General features: G+C 41.3%; 1 protein-coding gene across 1 annotated transcript in view; it reads left to right on the forward strand.

Moving 5' to 3' along the window:
* The window catches only part of SCYL3 (SCY1 like pseudokinase 3), a 93,527-nt gene that overhangs the window by 18,939 nt on the left and 57,685 nt on the right, over window positions 1-16,903 (forward strand). Inside the window, exons 4-8 of the mRNA XM_082265120.1 lie at window positions 9,696-9,798; window positions 9,889-9,994; window positions 12,946-13,023; window positions 14,379-14,518; window positions 16,124-16,311. Coding sequence (XP_082121246.1) covers window positions 9,696-9,798; window positions 9,889-9,994; window positions 12,946-13,023; window positions 14,379-14,518; window positions 16,124-16,311 — 615 coding nt within the window. The remainder of the gene's footprint in view (window positions 1-9,695; window positions 9,799-9,888; window positions 9,995-12,945; window positions 13,024-14,378; window positions 14,519-16,123; window positions 16,312-16,903) is intronic.

A 16,903-nucleotide genomic window follows, 5' to 3' on the forward strand; every position in this document is an offset into this window, starting at 1 on the left:
GACCCTACAAACTTTGTGTAATGTTTGTGTTCGCTGCCGTGTGCTTTACAAGTACTGGTGCAACCCTGTCCCTGAAGACTACTTGGAGTATGTCCACTCAGCCAGACTAAGGGCCTAGCTGTTGAAGACCAGGTGGTGAGGGAAAGGGGCCTGTCTGATTTTGTTATTCCTGCACTCTTAAATAGGAAAATTGACTTTTCACAAAGTCTACCATTTGCATCTGGAATTTCATCCTAGTAAGTTTTCTGTGGGATGAATCCTGTCTGTTCTCCATTCTGGTCTGGATCAACTTGGGCCTTGAGTAACATAAAGGGTCAGATCTCAGCCTTAGCGGTTCTTTTTCAGAGATATCCTGTCGCTCCCTCCCTAGTGAAGGCCTTTGTACAGGGTGTCGCTCAAATTCCCTCCTGTAAGTTTCCCAGTGACTCCATGGAATCTGTGTGATTCTGCCTGTTCTTCAAATTCTGCCCTTTCAAACTATTGAGGACTTTCCTCTGTCTACCATTATTTGCAGTGGTGCCTTTTCTTGCCACCATCTCTTTGAGATGATCTTGAGTTGGCGGCTTTAACCTTTGAAAAAGTTTGTGCAACACATAGGTTGTTTTTTTTTTTTTTTTTTTTTTTTTCTCTTCTACCCAAAGTGGTTTCTTTCTTTCACCCTAACCAGGACATTGTTCTACCATCATTCTAAGGAGATTTATTTTCATTGTCTGAATATTGTATGCAATGTTCCTTCAGCTCCCTTTGACACTTAACATTTCACTATTCCTGAAGGTCCCCATAGGGGACAACCCACTTCACGTTCCTTTACTGCCAGGTGGATTCATCAACTCAATCAAGACTATGACCTCAAAGGCAAGGTTTCACTTTTCAAAGTGCACTGGACCAAGTCGTTTAGTGCTTTATGGGCTTCTCGGCATCAGGCATCCTTTTCTCGGATTTATAGCAAGATCAGAAATATTGAATTTGAGCCTAAAGGTAATTTCCTATGTGTATGGGCACCATCCCAAAATCAAAATACCTAGAAAAGCCTACAGATAAAAATAGGACTTTAACCAATTGCTGTCCGCTCACAGTAGATTTACTGCAAGCAGGCAGCAATGCCAGGGGCTGTGACATACCCATCCGTTGCAGTGTACTTACTAGTTTAGCAGCACACATGCACCTACTCTCTGCTGAACCGTGCTGTGCTTAGACACCACACAGGCTTGTCAGCAGGTTACAGCCAATGATTATGGTTGTACACCTGTTGATTGGCTGTGGCCAATCGCAGCACAGAGTTCTGTGTTTACAAACACACAGAACTCTGTACACAGACCATGATCTGGTTTTGATTCTGCTTCCCTGAAATCAACTGAGTTCTGGGAGCAAAAGCAGCCCAATCTGTGAGTAAAAGCTGTACACATTATACTTGTTAGGCACACAGTTAAGCCCATCCCAGCTAGTGCCATTAGTATAGTGTACAGTATTATCAACGATCATTGTGTTCGTGTCACTAGCGTCGTCCATGTCAGTCAGTAACCCTCCCAGCCAGTGTCTGTTAGCACACGTAGCGATTGTCGGCCGAACGATCGGCCGTCTTTTGTCCGGTGCTGTCCTGTCGGTTGAAAAGTGCTAAAGACTGCACACAAATTTTGTCGGCCAACAACAGCCGACTGCAGAAGTGATGCCATGTGATTAACTTTTCGTGTGTTTTTTCTTCTCTGAGCATGCCCAGTCTTGCTCATCTGCTGTTAGTCGGCCGAATTCTGTACTAACTGGCGAACAATCGGCCGTTCTGGTGACGGCCAACAAATTTTATAGCCTGCACACCCGATTCTGTTCGGCCGAAAAGTCGCAGTCGGTTGTCGGAAGCATCATACTAACAAGCCAACAATCGACCGATCGTTCGGCGGCCGAATATTTACGGCAGACAATCGCTACGTATGTACGGGCCTTATCTCTCATAGTTTTTCGACGCTATAGATTTGACACGCTATATCTTTGTGTGTGTGTGGTTTGTATTTTTTTTTTTTTTTCTTTACTAAAGACATCTAGTAGAGTATGTTTTGACCTAAATGTATGAAGAAATTTGATTTAAGGGATATGTTTTCATAACCAAAAGTAAAAAATATCAGGTTTTTTATTTTTTTGGTATGTTTCTTTTTTTGTTTTATATATATTAAAAAAAAAAAAAAAAAAAAAAAAAAAAAAACCCCAGTGGTGATCAAATACCACCAAAAGAAAGCTCCATTTGTTTGAAAAAAAATTATTTACATTTAATTTGCCTACAGTGCTGTATGACCGAGCAATTGCCAGTTAAAATAGCTCCGTGCAGAATAGCAAAAATATGCCCTGGTCATGAAGGGGTTAAATATGTCCCAAAAATAAACCAACTTCTTTACACATAATAAATGGTCTTTAATTTTACAATGAAAATGATCATATACATAAAATCATACAACTTTACCCTAAAAACATATGTAGCAACACATTAGATCAGCTCCGTATGTAAATACAGACACCATAAATGCCTGAAAACATTGACGCATTTTGCTGTAGAATAACCCTTCCTTAGGTCTGAGCATTGAAATTTGTACACCCCTAATTCAAAATGTCCAAATTAGCTATTTTCCCTCCTCTGTGTCATGTGACTCATTAGTGTTACAAGGTCTCAGGTGTGTTAAATTTGGTATAATCCCTCTCCCTCCCTCCTGAAAGTTCAACATGGCAAAGAACTCTTGAGGATCTGAAAAAAATAATTGTTGCTCTACATAAAGATGGCCTGGGCTATAAAAAGATTGGCAAGATCCTAAAACTGAGCTCCAGCATGGTGGCCAAGACCATACAGCGGTTTAACGGGACAGGCTCCACTCAGAACAGGCCTCGCCATGGTCGACCAAGGAAGTTGAGTGCACATGCTCAGCGTCATATCCAGAGGTTGTCTTTGGGAAATAGACGTATGAGTGCTGCCAGCATTGCTGCAGAGGTTGAAGGGGTAGGGGGGTCAGCCTGTCGGTGCGTACCATACGCCGCACACTGCATCAAATTGGTCTGCATGGCTGTCGTCCCAGAAGGAAGCCTCTTCTAAAGATTATGCACAAGAAAGCCCACAAACAGTTTGCTGAAGACGAGCAGACTAAAGACATGGATTACTGGATCCATGTCCTGTAGTCTGATGAGACCAAGGTAAACTTATTTAGTTCCGATGGTGTCAAGCGTGTGTGGCGGCAAGCAGGTGAGGAGTAAAAGTAGGGCTGCAACTAACGATTATTTTCATAATCGATTAGTTGGCCGATTTTATTGTTTTGATTAATTGAATAAAATCATAAAAAAACAACTCCAATATGCCATTTTTTTTCCATTTATTTAAAATAATAATGAACAGAGTGTCGCACACAAACTGCAGAAACAAAAACGTAAACTTTACAATTAACATTACACAACTGTGTTAATTTTTTAGACGGCAGTACAAAAAACAACAAACCTTCTGAAAAAAAGGTGGACTTGGACTATAACTGTTCAAGAAACTTTGCATTGGAATGTAAAAATGTCAACATGTCCACGTGCTCAGGGCTGAGGCTGGCTCTTTTTTTAGAAACTATGTTGCTTGCAGCAGAAAAGAGGCGCTCTGATGGAGTGGAGGTGCCTGGGATGCACAAGAAGGATTTTGCTAGTTTTGCCAAGGTAGGATATTTCTCTTGGTTACCCTTCCACCAATTCAAAGGGTTTTCCTCCTTGGCAAGTGGCTTCTCTGCAAAATAAGCCTGAACTTTATTCCTTAGCCTGAACTTTATTCCTTACTTGTGTATGAATATCCTCCAAGTTCCCCCTCTTCCTCTTCACTGCTGCCCCCAGACTCAAGGAGTGAATCAAGTAGAGATGTTGTAGGCAAATTGGTTGTTTGCTGCTTCATCTCCCTTCTTAAAGCAAGCGCCTCTGTCTGTACTTTTGCCTGTACATTAATAACTTGCTCTGGTGATAAAAAATTTTAATCTTCTAAATCTTGGGTCAAGGGCAGAGGAAAGAATTACTGTGTTTGGGACCTGTTCAAAAAGGACCTCCTTCCATCTGCTTTGAAGCTGTTCTGTTGCAGTGGCTTGGAAGGTCTTCAGCGGAGATGATTCAAAAGAAGCACCTTCATTGGACTGCAACAGCCCCTTCACAAGTGCAGGCACGGATGATAGGGTAACATATTCTTGGCCACTCATGAATACAGTACAGCATTCAAAGGGCTTAAGAGCAGTGGAAACTTCTTCAAGAATACTCCATTGGTCTGGTTTTAAAGCGGTTGTAAACCCTATAAAAAAAATAAATAAAAAAAAAAAACCTGCAAGACAAAGGCATAATGAGCTAGTATGCGTCGCATACTAGCCCATTATGTTTAACTTGCCTTAAAACGAAGCCCCGACACGGACCCCCGGACATCGATGCGGGCGCTGCCATGATCCCTCGTCGTCTCTTCCGGGTTCGGCGGCTCCGGCGTGCTGATTGGCCGGAAGAGACAGCTCCAGCGCGCTGATTGGCCGGAGCCGCGATGACGTCGCTTGCGCGCGGGAGTGATTTTTCCAGCAAGTTAATTGAAGGTCCCCCCGGACCTTCAGAGCGCATGCGCCGCTCGCGCGAGCGGCTGCATGCACTGTAAATATCTCCTAAACCGTGCCGTTTAGGAGATATTATTTGTACCTACAGGTAAGCCTTATTATAGGCTTACCTGTAGGTAAAAGTGTCAAAAAGCGGGATACAACCGCTTTAAGTCCAGATAATGTTTGCCCCTTTGTGTAACCGAGGGGTCAGACAGAGTTGCAGTTACCGGCCACCTTTGTTCAATGAGTCTGTCAACCATATAGTAAGTGCTATTCCTTGTGCTTACATCTTGAAGAAGCTTGTGCTCAGGTGCACCCATTTGCTTCTGCTTCTCATTTAATTTGCTGCTGGCTAGCTCACTTTTTTTTTTTTTTAAATGTTCAACTAGTCCTTTTGCAGCACTAACAGTTATCTCAATTCCTGAATTCTCCAGAGCAGCACCGATCACCAGCTGCAAGGTGTGGCCAGTGCAGCGGATACTGGTCCAGCCATGCGTGTCCTCCAGGATTTTGGCAGCAGCTACAATATTTGCACCATTGTCATGGACAATGGCAATTATTTTCTGAGCTGGAATTTCAAATTTTGCAGCGACCTCCTCCAACCATTCTGCAATATTTGCTGCTGTATATCTGACTTCCAGAGGCATGGTAGTGAGGGAGATATAGAAATCATCTTCCACCCCTCCCCTATGTAGTAGCATGTAATGCCAAGGAAAGCCTCAGTCACTATGCTTGTCCATAGGTCCACAGTAAAGGCAATTATGCTTTCATTATCTCTGATTGCATCCTTCATATTCTGAAATGCCTCCTGATACTTTCTCTCCACAAGTTTAGTAAAATGGATTCTTGATGGGAAGAGTATATCCAGGGTTCAGTACACTGATCATGCTTTTTAAATCTTTGGGTCTTCAACCATGGACAGTCAGTGACTAGCATTTTCATAGTTGAATCCGTTATAATTGCTGATTTTCGGGGAGTGCACGGAGGATTTAGCTGCACAAACTGTCATGGTGCGCTGTTTCTTTCTGCAATGAAAAAGATATGAATGATTACTTAGTATAGTATGCAGGAAAAGCTATTTCTGTGTAACCCAATATATCATTTGGGTTTAACTTACCATCCTGATGTTTCGCCTTCCTCTGTGAAGCCCACCTGTTTCCGTTTCATGTGCTCGTGCATCATTGTTGTGCTTCCGTGCCATACAAGTTCCATTTTGCAAATTTTACAGGTGACCACCTTCTTTTTGCGGCATTTAAATTAAAATGCTCCCATGCCTTAGACTTGGGTCGCACACTCTTTTCTGCAGTCATTGTGTCAGCATCCTCAGCCATTTTTATAATGCTTTTTTTTTTTTTTTTTTTTTTTTTTTTTTTTTGCAGCTAGAAGTTAAAAAAAAAAAAGTGTGGAGACTGAGTGCAATTTAGTTATTATGCAAAGTTTAAAAATATATATTTTTCTATTTTTCAATATCTATATGCACTGCAGTGTTAAGTTGATAAATACCCCCCCCCGGCAATACCAGTGATGGGGCAATGCACACCCCCCCCCCCCCCCGCAATACCAGTGATGGGGCATTGTCCCCCCCCCCCACGGCAACACCAGTGATGGGGCACTGTTTCCCCGCGGCAACACCGGTGATGGGGCACTGTTTCTCTCCCCCCCCCCCCACGGCAACACCACTGATGGGTTATGGTTTATCCCCACCCCCTGGCTACACCACTGTTTGGGAATAAAATCAAGGAACACTTGCATGGCACATAATGCTCCCAGTACTTTTTATACCAAACTTTTTTTTTTTTTTTTTTTTAAGCTGCTATATACTCTAAATAATATAATAAACGCTTATCTACATAAAATAGTTAATATTGCTTATAAGGTGCAATATTATAATAGAAAAATAAGTGAATAAAAACATCCGTGTCAGCCAGAGATATGAAATAGGGAGCATAGAAAGACCCACTATATGTGCTATGTTTCTATTCTAATATTGCACTTTATAAGGAATATTAACTCTTTATCTGGATAAGCATTTATTCTATTTTTTGGTGGGCTGCATTGCATGAACAGGACACTGTAGCACTGTAAGCTTGGCACTCACGGGCTGCTGCTTCTCTCTATTTTCTCCCTCGATCTGATTGACTCCCTCACTGACGTCAGTAAGAAGGCGGAGAGAAAAGGAGGAGAGAGGGGGCAGTCACGTAAGCGCCGAGCTCTGGGAGACAGTGAGTGCAGCCGGCGGCTTCACAGATGAGACAGGCAGGGAAAGTCCAGAACGCAGCGCAACTGATCGACGGAGCAACTAATCAATAATGGCAATTGTTGACAACGATTGTAATTTTCGATTTAGTCGATTAGTTGTTTCAGCTCTAAGTAAAAGATAAGTGTGTCCTGCCTACAGTCAAGCATGGTGGTGGGAGTGTCATGGTCTGGGGCCTTTGAGTGCTGCCAGCACTGGGGAGCTACAGTTCATTGAGAGAACCAGGAATGCCAACATGTACTGTGACATACTGAAGCCATGTACTGTGACATACTGAAGCAGAGCATGATCCCCCTCCTTTCAGAGACTGGGCCGCAGGGCAGTTTTCCAACAGAACGACCCCAAACACACCTCCAAGATGACCACTGCCTGCTAAAGACGCTGAGGATAAAGGTGATGGACTGGCCAAACGTCTCCAGACCTAAACCCTATTGAGCATCTGTGGGGCATCCTCAAATGGAAGGTGGAGGAGCGCAAAGTCTCTAACATCCACCAGCTCCTTGATGTCGTCGTGGAAGAGGACTCCAGTGGCAACCTGTGAAGCTCTGGTGAACTCCATGCCCAGGAGGATTAAGGCAGTGCTGGAAAATAATGGTGGCCACACAAAATATTGACACTTTGGACATTTTCACTTAGGGGTGTACTCATTTTTGTTACCAGCGGGTTAAACATTAATGGCTGTGTTGAGTTATTTTTAGGGGACAGCAAATTGACACATTTATACAAGCTGTACACTCACTACCTTACATTGTCGCAAAGTGTCATTTCTTCAAGTGTTGTCAAATGAAAAGATATACGGTAATAAAATATTTACAAATATGTGAGGGGTGTACTCAATTTTGTGAGATACTGTATACGAATCCATACACGTGTGTGTTTTTATATAAAATAAAATTGAACTTTAATACACATAATAAAATAGTCTTTAAAGTTTTTATTTTTGAAGTACTATTTTTGGGGCACATTTAATTTTAAAGTCCTGTTTTTTAATCCGTAAGTTTCCAAGTTGTTTTTCAGATTTGGAATGCTGCCACCTGGTCTTTTGATTAACATGTTTATTAAGTTTTAGGTTGTGGATGTTCATGACTCAGCTGATGCTGGCTTCAGGCAGCTCTGAAGTCTTGTGGAGCCACCCTCGTTAACCTGTTGGCTTTCTGGGCTGTTCGCCTTTTCCTTGCTGCATGATTAATTAAAATGGGATTGTTTTTACTTCTCATAAATTCCTTTTTCTTGGAGAGCATTTAAGGGACAGAGGTCCCTCCCCTCTTTTCTTTTTATGCACTCCTAATATTGCTTGCTAAAAAAAGCCTGAGGCATGCTGGGAGTGGGAGGAGCTATACTGGGCTGTCCTTACAACTTTGCCAGTATGCAATCCCATGAAGGAAGCCGCATAACTCAATATACCTGAATAACTTGTGCTATATCCCTTGGTTTATTCACACTGCAATGTGTACGTTAAATGTGTGACCATACTTTATTTTATTTATTTCTTTAAACTTTACTCTTCTTCTTTCTTCTTCTTTTTTTTTTTTTTTCTTTTTTTTTTCGAAACTTCAGCTGCTTGTTTATTAATGTTGCAGTGCACTTGCATGCTGGTTTATTCAAGTTGCAAAGAGCTAAACATTAAAGGGTAACGCCACTTTTGTGGGGAGAAAAATTGCATATAAAGAAAAAACAATATAGCGTATACAATTGCGACACATCCTATTGTAATTGAATGTTTTTAAAATTACCTTTCCTTTTCAATCTGCAGCCACTGTAATTTTCTGAAAAAGCCATATGGCTACCTGGAGCTGTTATGTACACAGAATGTGTACTGACCACACTCCCAGATACATTACTTCCTGCTTGTGTGATTGGCTCACCAATTTTCCCAGAAGTCTGCCTAAGATACAAGTCAGATTTCTAGCATCCACTGCTAAAAAAAGTCATTTTTGGTGAGATACATCCCAATAGGAACACATCATCTAAAGGGATGCAGGCCCAGCAGCTTTTCTCATTAGAACCCTGCAGCTGCCACAGCTGAATGATAATTATGAAACCACTCCCATTAGACCCACTCAGCACTAACAGGGATTTCCTCAGAATAACCAAAGGTAGGCATCTGCAACAAAGTTTAAAATCCTTTGTAATGTACATAGATCACCCAGAGGGGAATGTTTTTCTCAACAAAAGTGGAGTTACACTTTAAAGTGGAACTATAGGCAAAGGTGTGCGTGTTTTTTTTTTTTTTTTTTTTTTTTTCATCTGTTTCTCATTGCGGAGATTTCCTTTCATTCCCTGTCCCATAACCAAACTGGAAGCGAGAGGAAATCTCTGTAAATCAAGGGAACTCCTTGGAGACCCCTAGGCCACCAGAACTAGTAGGCCCATTGGAAGATTCCCCCTCTATTACTTTTCTGGGGACAACCCAAAATTTTAGTAATTTCTTTTACTTTCAATGATGATGGTAAACGGGACAATTAGAGAGGTTGAATCTTCCTTGATGGGGGCACAGACAACAATAAAAACCTGACGGGCCAAGGCCAAAAGACAGGCTCTCAGAAGAAGATGCTGGTGTCTGCGAGTGAGCGGTGGACAGGTAAGTATTCACCCCTTAGTTCCACTTTAATTACATGTAAACCATTTCGTGTTTTGGGTTATGTTTTTGTAATAGTAGTAGATGTTTACTATAAAGGCAAACTACAATAAAGGGGTATTGCTATATCTGTAACCACTATTTAGGCAGCACTGCAGCTTTCAGTTCCAAGTCAAGATTTTTTGATCCTGCCATAAATCTGCACAGAGTTTAGGATATTGAATTATTACTTTTATTAAATCATTTTCTTTTGTATAACCTAATGCAGTGTTGTGTTTTTTTTTTCTCTCTCCAGTCTGCTGAGTTTGGAGTTGTGCCAGTGTCATTAAGCCATGCTCGAGATGCTTTCTTATTTGGACGGCTGGTGGAAAATCTGCTGACACATGTGAAAGATCAAAGTAGGTCACCTGAAAATGTCATAAATTGGTGAATAATGTTTTGGTGGCTACATTGCCTAACAAGTTGGTATATATATTTTTATTTTTTAGCTGATGTTCTCTCCAGCTTCAAGAACACCGTTAAGAACTGTCTTTTGAACCCTGAGCCGGAGCTCCGGCCTGCTCTGTCAACTTTACTCTCCCATGACTATTTTAGGTACGCAAGTTACTGCCTAAACCAGATAATTTTTGTGGTTGACATTTTCAATATAAACATGCCTTTTTTAGTAAAGGAAAACCACTGGGAAAGCGTCCTTGACCAAGTCTCTAATGTTGACTGCCAGAACAGCTGATATATATCTGGACATCCTCTAACCCTGAATCGGCCCGACTCAAGTTTTATGTTGAGCTAGGCTGTTTAGTTTGCTCATGTCATACATATTTCCTGTCCGTTTTATTCTATCTCGTGATCAACGCTTGCATGCTGTGCAGACATGGGTGTCCAGTTCTTTGTTTTGGCTGTCCAACTGGCAAACCACTATCTTTTAGAAGAGAGAGGCATTATTTGCAACCATACAAAGATCGTGTGTGTGTGTGTGTGTGTGTGTGGTTTTTTTTTTTTTTTTTTTTTTTTTTTTTTTTTAACCTTCCCCGTCATGGCCAGAATAATGGAAAATTTTCTTGTTAATTCGGGTTTTTTTGCCACAGTTAATACTGTTCTGGCTGCTGTTATACTTGTCTAGTGACATGATCCCAAGGCTCACTTTTTAAGGCTGAACCAAAAAAAAAAATCAAACTACATGTTGTCAGTGTTTGTGCGCAGGTAATAGCTAAACATCATGCAATCCTAAAAAAAGGCACCTACTACTTAACAAAATAAAATATGGAGATTTGTTCAGGTTTAGAAAGTCAAAGACATTGGTTGAATATATTGTGCTTCCTCACTCTTAATTGGTGGGCTGCAGAACTTTAGAGGACGGGTGAATTGGGTGTGTGCTTTAAATAACCTGCTGTGTTTTCTTGATCAGCAGGTTTATTAGTCCCCAGGTTCAGCCGAGGATACATGTTTATATGAAAGTGAGCGTTTGTATGGGGGAGCAAGGGGTATGGGTGCTGCTTTCAGACACCTTCATATTGACTAAACCTGAGAAAAAACAAGAGATTATACAGGACAAAATTCTACCCACCTTCCCTAGCTATCACAATGTTAGATTTAAAACTGCCTGACTATGCATGAGATAGTTGCCTGAACCGGGGCTAAAATAGGCATGAAAGAATACTTCTATGATGTAGCTGAGTACCTTTTAATTACAAGAAAAAAAACAAATAACTTTAGACATCTTATTGTTAAGATATAACCAATCCAGCACTATCTGTTTTTTCACCTTTTTTAGCTTTTGTTAAATGAACTTGCAAATATGATCTAAGGGGAAATCCAAATCAATATTTGGTGTGATCACCCTTTTGCCTTCAAAAATGTATTCTAGGTACACTTGCACACAGTTTTTGAAGGAACTCGGCAGGTAGGTTGTTCCAAACATCTCGGAGAACTAACCACAGGTAATTTGTGTATGTAGGCTGTCTCAAGTCCTTCTGTTTCTTCATGTATTCCCAGACAGACTGGATGATGTTGAGATCAGGTCTCTGTGGGGGTCAAGCCATCACTTCCAGGACTTCTTTACTGTGAAGATAGTTCTTAATTTCTTAATGAAATTGGCTGGATGTTTGGGTTTGTTGCACAGGTACAGAATAAATTTGGGCCAATCGCACACCTCCCTGATGGTATGGCATGATGGAGAAGTGTCTGCCTGTATTTCTTCAGCCCTTCTGCCTCTTGTTACAGCCCAATATTTCAAGTTGACTCATCAGTCCAGAGCAACTGCTGCTGTTTTTTTTTTTTTTTTTTGCACCCCAGTTCCTGTGTTTGCGAGCATAGTTTAGTCACTTAGCCTTGTTTCCACATTGAAGGTATGGTTTTTGACCACAATTCTTCCATAGAGACCACTTCTGGCCAGATGTCTCCAGATGCCTGTTGAAGGGAAGTAAGCCTGATTCATTTCATCTACTTCATTGTTTCCTTGGCCAACCACTGCGTCTGCGGTCTTCATCATTGCTTGTGTCTTTGTGCGTCTTCTAAAGAGCTTGAATGGCATATCCGAGTCTGCTTTGAAATCTTTGTCTGGGAGAGACCTTGTTGATGCAGTAGAACTACCTTGTGTTTTGTTGCCGTGCAGTCTTGCCATGGTGTAGGACCTGTGATCTAAAACTGTCTTAAGGCCCATACACGCGTAGCGATTGTCGGCCGTGAATATTCGGCCAACGTCCGATCGGCCGATTGTCGGCTTGTTAGTATGATGCTTCCGACAACCGACTGCGACTTTTCGGCCGAACAGAATCTGGTGTGCAGGCTTTAAAATTTTTGTTGGCCAACACCAGAACGGCTGATTGTTCCTCTCAGTACAGAATTCGGCCGACAAACAGCAGATGAGCAAGACTGGGCATGCTCAGAGAAGAAAAAACACACGGAAAGTTAACCATCACATGACATCACTTCTGCAGTCGGCTGTTGTTGGCCGACAAAATTCGTGTGCAGTCTTTAGCACTTTTCAACCGACAGGACAGCATCGGACAAAAGACGGCCGATCGTTCGGCCGACAATCGCTACGTGTGTACGGGGCTTTACACAACCTCACCTTTTGTAACAGTTTGGCTGTTTTCTCACCCAGTTTTATGCCTTCTACACAGCTTTTTCCATTTCAGGTAATGACTGTGTTTCAAGGCACTTATGAAATTGATCATTTAACACCTGCTTGGTATAATTGGTTAATTATACACCTGACTTTAATCCTACAAAGTCCCTGACTTTTTGCAAGTGTATTGAGTGCGCAAGGGTTACAGGTGTGGGTTTGAGGCCAAAGGGTAGTCACACCAAATAATAATTTGATTTTAATTTTTCCTTTGTTTACATTTTATAAATTGATAAAAATAACAATTAGAATATATATTTTTGAAAGCATTCTTACTTTACAGCATTTCTTCACACCTGCCTAAAACGTTTTCTTAGAACTGTATATACAGTGTATATTTGAAATATAAATGTGTGTGTGTGTAAAAATGTTTATTTCATTTTTTTTTTTTTTTTTTCCCTCACTTCTCGTTTTTATATAGGAATGATTTTCTGGAAATTGTTAACTTCCTGGAAAGTTTAACTGTAAAAAGTGAAGAGGAGAAGAATGAATTTTTTAAGTGAGTACATGGGTAGAGGGTTTCGTTCTAGTTCTATGCTATTTCTATGGTATTTTCTTTTCTGCGCATTAAAGCGGTATTAAAGCAAAAACAAATGTAACATATTGAAGGGTACCAATTCTTAAGAGTTGTCTTTTTTTTTTTTTTTTTTTTTTTTGTTCAGCTAGCAGGTTGAATAAAAAAAAAAACGCACAGATCCACGTATTAACACTATCGATGTGGATGCTGGGATCCTTCCAGCTCTCTTTGTATTCTGACAGCGGGGACTCTCCCAAAAAAAGTCAAAAGTAAACCATAACCCAAGACTGTGTTTTTTTTTATAAGTCCTTAATAAAAAAAAAAAAAAAATGAATACACCTGTCCCCTGGTAGAAATCCAGCATTAAATATGATGAACGTCAACTGCCGACCCACCTGAAAAATGGGTGACACAGCACTATGATGTTATCGGGTGACTTTGCTCCATTAATGTCATGAGTGGGGCCTCAGAGTGCTGTCTTGGGGGCAGGGTCACCTGGTGACATCCACTGGGTAGCCTGGCCCTTTTGTTTGCTTGGTGGCAAGGGTAATGAAGCGCTTTCATTCAGCGATTTGTCAAGCAACAGGAGAGGTCATGCTCAGCGGGCCCCCCCCCTTTACAGGCCGGCGCTCATTGTGATTGACGATGAAGACGTTTTTATTATTACTCTTATTTTTTTAATAAAGGACTTGGCAAAAACTGTCTTTTGTTTTTTATTTAGTTTCAATATTTTTTTGCTGAATGAGTAGGCGTACTATTTATGCATTTAGGTTGGGGAGTGCCATTTTTTTTAAAGGGGGCTTCCAGATTGCCATAAGTTACCCCTACCCTGTCTGTTCCCATGTCTGCTCATTGATGCATTCTCCAACATCCGTTTTCCAGGCCTTGATGATTGCTGTAGTATTGACTGGAAAATCCCTAATTAAGATAATGTATATGCTGGAGATGAGGTGGCATTGAGGAGTTTTTTTGTTAAAACATAACTCTTCAAAGAGTAAGGTCTACTATATATTGCCCTATTTTTTTGGGGAGATTCAAGAAATGCATGATTTGGAGGTATGGGCAAAGTGTAAAGGGTAATTCAGAGGCCACAGAGGAAAAATGTTGTCTCTGTAGGAAGACTCCCAGTTGGGGGGGGGGGGAAAGACTAACTCTAGGTAAGGTCACAAATTTGCAGTGTGTAATGGATTTGTGGTATGATCCCAGTGGAAGAGTTTTTTACTTTAAACTGCACAGTTTTATTTTGTTTTACCTAAATCAGTGTGTTTTTTCTGTTAAATATTTTTCATAGGTGCACATAAATGCATTAAAACAGTATATGATTTGGCCTTGTATAGGTTTCTTTTGGACAGAGTGTCAACTTTGCCAGAAGAGCTCATCTCCTCCCGATTGGTCCCTCTGTTGCTAAATCCATTTGTATTTGCTGAGCCTATGGCAGTAAAGAGCTTTCTACCCCATCTTCTGAGACCAAAAAGAGGTAATTTTAATAATTATGAACAGACCTCAAAATTTAGGAGAATTGTCAAACTTTTCCAATACTCTAATGAGCGTGGCTGTGGTAGTGGCCAGGTTAAATTTAGTTACAATAAGGCATGTTTGCCAGTTAAGGCTTTTTTCTTTATTATAAGTTAGTAGGTGTGGCAAAATAATCTGTGGTACATTATGCTTTTATCTCAGCCTTTCTCAGCTGGGGTGTGCCAGAGGTCCTCAGGGGTGCCGCGAAGCTGTCAGATGAGACTGAGCTCTCGATCCCCTGCTGAACTGTACTTTGGAAGTGAGGGAGCTTGTTCACACTGTTAATTACATACACTCAGCAAAGTGAAAGCAAAGGCAGGGGGTGTGTGTGTGCTGTGCTCTCTGCCTCCCCCTACCCTGCAGTACCTGGCTGTGTGAACAAAGGTACCAAAATGCAACTTTTCAAATGGCTCTAGACCTTTGTGTGTGTGGTGTGTGTGTGTGTGTGTGTGTGTGTGTGTGTATGTTCCTTTTACCCTTATTCCTGTACAATCAGAACCGCTTTTTAGGGCTTGTTTGTAATAGCAGCAAGGACCGTCGCTCCTGTGAAAAAGCAATCCATACTCCGATTTCTTTTTAGAGGCATCTGACAGGTGGTGGAGAGGCAGTATTTCACCACCTGTTTTAACCCCATAAATGCAGCATCACCACATTGCAACCACATGCAATGTACACAGTTGTGAGTTGGTTGCAGTGCAGCCCCATTCACATGGAGGTGTACTTCCAGCCATGGCCACATCATGTGTACACCCCCAGCTGCTGCCTCGGCAGCCAAAAGAGAAATAGTTGGGGGTGGTAAAAACAGATCAACCGCATGTTTTTACCACCCCCAACCTCGCATGTGAACATTTTATTTCAGTTGGCTGCCCTATCCGCAGGAACACAGGGAAAGAAGTCCTCGACCCTCCCCTTTCTTCTTTCTTCTTCCCAAAAATACCCTGGGTTTGCCAATTTGTGGGGTACCATTAAGAAATATTGGCACCCCCTAAAGAGCAGAGCATTTTACTGCATGTCAGAAATGAGCATGATTTTGCGTGCATTCCGCAACACACAGAACATTAACCAAGCCTTGGATAGGGGTGCCTGGAGACTGAAAATACTTTTCAAGGGCGCCCCAAATGCTTTATACTATATTATGCTTTATATTATATAAAGTGAATCTGTCCGTTCTTAGCTGCTCTGGTAAAGTAGGTTTGCTTTTAAAGAGCGCAATAGCTAAAACTGGCTTTAACTCTATTTTTACTCACATCTGAATGTGTACAAGGAGTGACTCTTCCTCACCCCCTCTGTGTCTGGCTGTTGCTTGCTAATTCAATCATAATTCAAATATAGGAAAGGATGGGAACAGATGAGCAAAACCAAGCTCAGACTTTCATAAAATGTATGCAAAACTATAGCTGTTGCATTATCAACCTTGTTCTTTTTCTTTCGATCGCTTGTAAACAGGATGCGAGCATACCAAAATGCTTTGCAAAAGCAGACTTTCCCCTCGCAACTGATAACTGTGCAAGTTTTATTTCAATAACTCTACTTTGTTCCAATTGATATATTTCACATTTTAATACAGATATTATGGGGAGAAACCGTGAAGATTGTCTCCTGTCCCCACCTCTCTTCCAGACCAGAGTAATACCAGTGTTGATGAAAATGTTTGAAGTTCACGAAGAACATGTTCGAGTGGTGTTACTGACCCATATTGATGCTTACGGAGAACTTTTCACTTTAAAAGAACTAAAAGATATTATTCTTCCACAAGTAAGATGGTTATCTCCTAAAAGAAATGTTTCCTTTATTAACCTATTTAGTGTTTACCTTTTACAGAAAAAATGTAAAGGGTCAACTAACCCAGTGCACCCTGGCCACCCTCCTGGTTCCCACTGTACTTACCTCCTAGGATGCTGAACTGTCATTGCCCACGCAGCTGGTCCAGTGGTCTGGGGATTTGACATCCCTACTCATCTCCCTTTTCTCTGTGCAGCACTTCCAGGATGGATCAGAGGGATGCTCTGTGATGGCACTGATCAGTCAGCATCACTCTGAGCCATCCTGGATACACTGCACAGAGACGAGTGAAAAGAAGGTATTTCAAGTCGCTGGACTAACTGCATGGGCACTGACCGCTTAGTATGCCTGGAGGTAAGTACAATGGGGAACAGAGGGGGTCGGAAAGGTGTACTGTGTTCACTTTATTTTTCTTTTTTTCCTGTAAAGGTGAACTAACATTTTATAGTAAGGTTTTAGTGAATATTCATATTGCATATGAATATTTTTTGCATTCTGGCAACGGGTGGAGCTTTAGGCTACTTATGTTTTACAAGCTTTCTCGTTTTACAAGCTCTCGTTTCTC

This window comes from Pelophylax lessonae (genome assembly GCF_965119305.1).
Source record: "Pelophylax lessonae genome assembly, chromosome: 8".
Lineage (NCBI taxonomy): Eukaryota > Metazoa > Chordata > Amphibia > Anura > Ranidae > Pelophylax > Pelophylax lessonae.